Below are 4,978 nucleotides of genomic sequence, written 5' to 3' on the forward strand. Positions count from 1 at the left end.
ACCCCTCTCCCTCGCTGCTGTTTCAGATGTGGGGACCATCCCTGAAGATGGAAGCCACAATCCCTGAGTCGGAAGGAGCTTCCTTGGGGCAAGGGCAGGAGGCACTGGCCATGGAGCATGCCCAAGATCCCGTCTCCTTTGGTAGGAGCACAGAGGCTTCTGGCCTGACCCAGTGCTGCGTCAGAGGATGTGGGCCGGAGACCAGTTCCCAGGTGGTGGCCCCGGCCGAAGGTTTCCTCCTGAGCCAGGCAGAGGACGAGAGGCAGACAGAGCAGGTGAGTGGGTTTCCTCCAGGTGTGTCCAATTCAAGCAACGACATCGGGCCTTCTCCTAAAGTTTCCCTGCCAGATAATTGCCCAAGTTTTAATAATCCAAGTGGGAGATTTCATGACCTCCTTCAGCAGCCTCTTCTACGAGAGAATTTCTGATCCATCCAGGTAACTCACCAGGTCTGCTGATGGAAGGGCGCAGACTGTGGGAGTGGGGCACGATCCATTCCTTGGTCTCTTTTCCATTCCATCTCTCACCCCTCTCCCTCGCTGCTGTTTCAGATGTGGGGACCATCCCTGAAGATGGAAGATGCAATCCCTGAAGTGGAAGGAGCTTCCTTGGGGCAAGGGCAGGAGGCACTGGCCATGGAGCATGCCCAAGATCCCGTCTCCTTTGGTAGGAGCACAGAGGCTTCTGGCCTGACCCAGTGCTGCGTCAGAGGATGTGGGCCGGAGACCAGTTCCCAGGTGGTGGCCCCGGCCGAAGGTTTCCTCCTGAGCCAGGCAGAGGACGAGAGGCAGACAGAGCAGGTGAGTGGGTTTCCTCCAGGTGTGTCCAATTCAAGCAACGACATCGGGCCTTCTCCTAAAATTTCCCTGCCAGATAATTGACCGAGTTTTAGTCATCCAAGTGGGAGATTTCATGGCCTCCTTCAGCAGTCTCTTCTGTGAGAGAATTTCTGATCCATCCAGGCAACTCACCAGGTCTGCTGATGGAAGGGTGCAGAGTGTGGGAGTGGGGCAGGATCCATTCCTTGGTCTCTTTTCCATTCCATCTCTCACCCCTCTCCCTCACTGCTGTTTCAGATGTGGGGACCATCCCTGAAGATGGAAGCCACAATCCCTGAGGCGGAAGGAGCTTCCTTGGAACAAGGGCAGAGGGCGCAGGCCGTGGAGTGTGCCCAGGATCCCCTCTTCTTTGGTAAGGACCCAGCATTCTTGGATGCAATTGGAGCACCCCGTGAATGTGACGGGTAGAGAGTTCAGGTCAAGATAAAAATAAATAGTTCTACACACAACAGAGAGTTAATTTGCGGCACTAAATGGCCACTCACTCTGATGCCTCCAAAAGGAGATCAGACACATTTCTGGAGGGCAATTTCTCCCGTTAATTAAAAAGTTCATATCCCACCTTCCTTCCTGTCATGATCTGGGCTGTGCCAGTAAAGGATTGGTAGGCCCAGGGAGCCTAAGTAGCAGTCGGAGGAAGCCAGGCCTACAGCTCCTAGAAGCCCGTGGGAAATTTTGGCGCCACTTTTAGCCAATCACAGGTAAAGGGGACTTATAACAAAAGAGCTGGTCCAGAAAAAGAGCTGTTCTTTCTTCCAAGGGAGCAGGGCCAGAGGGAAGGCTGCTGCTGGGAGAGACCCTCACACTGAGAGGGAGGCTGAGCGGACTCAGGCCCAAATGTGAGAGTGGACTAGGGACTATGAGTCTAGTCGCGGTAAGGCATTTGGTTTCTTTTCCCTTCACCCACCTTGTTTGTTTCCCACATTGGGCTGACCTCCTGTAAAAATCACCTTTCCTTTGCTGTTTACTCTGCCTGGTCCTTCTGCCTGTTATTTGGCCAAATAAAGGAGGTCTGAAGGTCTTGGGAGGGTGCTCTGGGCCTTCTCAAGGGATCCTAAATCCAGAGTGGTGGCAGCGTCAGTTGACACCTCACCAGACCCGGGACACTCCCATAAAAAGAAATCAAGTTGCTGCTGGTGGTGGGGAAGTAGACAGACCTCGGCAGAACACTTCAGACTGGTGGATAAAATGAGCCTCCACCTTCTGGGGCAGTAGAGCTCTGGAAACCAGTTCCCCTGGGCCAATCATATTGGGGAAATGTGGCTTCTGTGCCTGTGCTTCAAGGGGCCCGTGGCAGGCTGCTGTGGGAAACAGTGTGCTGGGGTACAGATGGCAGGCTGTGGCCTGGCACCCCCAGGAGCTTTGGGAAGGGGGCTTGGGACAGATGTCATGTTGATGTTGATGTTGCATCTGGCTAAAAACCTGGTTGGGAAGTGAGCCTGCCAAGAGACACTCTGAAAACGCACTCACATTACCCTTAAGTCTCCAGATGCACTCAAGTCCCGTCTGGTTCTGAATGTGATGGTGAGGTATCATGCAACATCTTTCCCTCCCCGCAGAGTAAACACAGGTCCCACAGAAGTCTGAAATATGTTGGTCACATTTATAATCCCTGAGGCTCATGGGTACCATATGCTTCTCTTCCGCCTCTCCCAGAATTTAGTAAAAAGTGTTTAAAAATGTGTTCAGTGTACAGAGGGCGAGGTTTCACAACCCTGGGAAGGAGGTGCATGCAGCAGTGAACAAGCAAGCAAACGCCCTTCCTTCCTCCTTTGTCTCAGGAACAGGCAGTGAAGAGATGCTGTTGAGCCGACATCTTTTCAGAGGTGCGGAAGCGGCTGCTGTACCTCCAGTCCAGGTAGGAGAGATTAGTGTTGCGGGATTCTGGGACCCCCGGATTGTTTCCCTAGGACCCTCCCATTCCCCTTTAGTTCTTTTATTGCTTGAGTGGAGACTGGCAAGGGACTGAATCAATACAGAGAGACCATAGTTCTCAAACAAAAGCAATTTATCTTCCCATATATAATTGTCCAATGTATTGGCCATTTCCAGCTTTCCCGTTGGCTGTGCTGTTCGCTCCATCAGCCTTTGGCCAGCCAATTGCCACTCGAGTACTTGTGTGCCATTGGCTGGGTGCTGGGTCCGCTCCTCTTCCCCTCCAACTGCCGCCTCTGCCACTGTTCCCTGTCAGAATAAACTGCCAAAACGGCTGTCTCTCCTGGCAAAGACACTTCATCGTCTCACTGGCTACAGAAACGACTGTTCCCTGTTCAGGAAGAGTCTTCTACTGCTGCTGCTACTCCTGCTTGGCTCCTCCAAGGCAGGCTGGCTACTGAGGTGAGCCAGTGGCCATCCAATCATTCCCTTCTCCTGCTTGTGGCCCAATTTCCCCCTCAGTGGCTGTTGCTAGGCAAACAAGCTTGGTTCGGTCAGTAAAAAGGCATGGAAATGGGAGGCCCTTTCCAGGCCTACTTTGGCCTTTGTGGGGAACTCATTGGGGCCAGTCCTGACTAGGGTTACCAGCTCCAGTTTGGGAAATTCCTGGAGATTTTGTGGTGGAGTCAACGGAAGCCAGTGTTTAGGGAGGGGAGAGGCCTTGGGTGAATAGAATACCATAGAGTTCACTCTCCAAAGCAGTTATTTTCTCCAGGGGGAGAGAGAGAGAACTGTCGTCTGGAGTTCAGTTGTGATACCAGATAATCTTCAGGCTCTGCCTGGAGGTTGGCTGTTCTAGGCCTGACAGCACCCTCTGGGTGACTTAACACCTGACTGGCATGACTTTATGATACCTGGCTGCTTGCTCCTGTTCACCAGCAGCAGCCCCCCTAAGACATTTAGTGTGATGTAGCAGTTGGTGCTTCAGAGCAGGGTCCACTGAGGAACCTTTCTTCACTGTCGGGAAGGTCTCCCTAATGTTAAGCTGAAAACTCTTCTGATTTAATTTCAACCCATTCCTCTGAATGCCGTTCCCTTTACCCAAGTTCAAAGTTGGAATCAGCTGCCTAGGGAGGTGGTAAGCTCCCCTTCACTGGCAGCTCTCAAAAAGAAGCTAGATGGATATTTATCAGAGATGCTTTAGTCTGGTCCTGCATTGGGCAGGGGGTTGGACTAGATGGTCTTTATGGCCCCTTCCAACTCTATGATTCTATCCCAAGCCTTACATCCTGTACCCTCCCAGACTACTCCCTTCCGGTGTACAATCTCTGCCTGGTGTTATCTCTGAGAAGGGAATCTGCTTTTTCTTTTAGGGTCCCTTTTCCTTTGAGGAGGTGTCCATCGATTTCACCGAGGCAGAATGGGCCCTCCTGGATCCGGGACAAAGAGCTCTGTACAGGGAAGTCATGCTGGAGAACTATGAGAATTTGGCCTTTCTGGGTAAGAATCTTTTCTTGGTGGCAAAGGTGCAAATTTCCGCCATGGTGAGGGGGCATGAATCAAAATATTGAGTAGCTATTCATGATTTTTAGGCCTCCAGCTTCCGGGGGGGGGGAGGCTGTGGCTCCCTGGCAGAGCATCTGCTGGGCATGTAGAAGGTCCCAGGTTCAATCCCCAGCATTTCCAGTAAAAAGGATCAGGTAGGCAGTGATGCCTGAGACTCCGGGGAGCCCCTGCCGGACTGAGTAAACAACACTGACTTCAAATGGACCAAGGGTCTGATTGAGTATGAGGCAGGTTCATGTATTCATGTGTGTGTACTTGCCCAGGGGCAACAGGGGCCAGTGTTGTGGCCATCACCCAAGCCAGAGAAGGTGTTCTGGCCTGAGGCAAAGGTAGGGATGAGAGGCCCTCAGAAAGACGCCAGAAGGGGCCAGATCCTCATTTCACTGTTGCCAGCCTTTACAACACATCCTTCCCCCTGAATGGGATCCAAGACATCCACTCTGCCTGTGATCTTGAAATGATTCTGTCAAGAAGCGAAGACTGGGTCCCCCTGGGTCAATAAAAGCATAAGAGGAGCCAATGTTGGATCAGGCCAATGGCCCATCTAGTCCAACAGTCTGGTTAAGTGCACAGACTCTAATCTGGGGGAACTGGGTTTGATTCCCCACTCCTTCTCTCACAGTTGTCGGATGACCTTGGGCAAGCCATAGTTCTGTCAGAGTTCTTGAAAAAGAGCAGTTTCTGTCAGAGCTCTCTCA

At 52.1% G+C, this 4,978-nt stretch overlaps 1 protein-coding gene across 1 annotated transcript in view; it reads left to right on the forward strand.

The window, feature by feature from the left end:
- LOC107113604 (zinc finger protein 420-like) overlaps positions 1–4,978 on the forward strand; it is a gene marked incomplete at its 3' end in the record, with an annotated part of 21,619 nt that overhangs the window by 12,908 nt on the left and 3,733 nt on the right. The window contains exons 11-13 of the mRNA XM_015414951.1: positions 48–275; positions 573–800; positions 3,237–3,267. Of these exons, the coding sequence (XP_015270437.1) occupies positions 48–275; positions 573–800; positions 3,237–3,267 (487 nt within the window). The remainder of the gene's footprint in view (positions 1–47; positions 276–572; positions 801–3,236; positions 3,268–4,978) is intronic.

The sequence above is a fragment of the Gekko japonicus genome, unplaced genomic scaffold (assembly GCF_001447785.1).
Source record: "Gekko japonicus isolate JY-2015 unplaced genomic scaffold, Gekko_japonicus_V1.1 scaffold3559, whole genome shotgun sequence".
NCBI lineage: Eukaryota > Metazoa > Chordata > Lepidosauria > Squamata > Gekkonidae > Gekko > Gekko japonicus.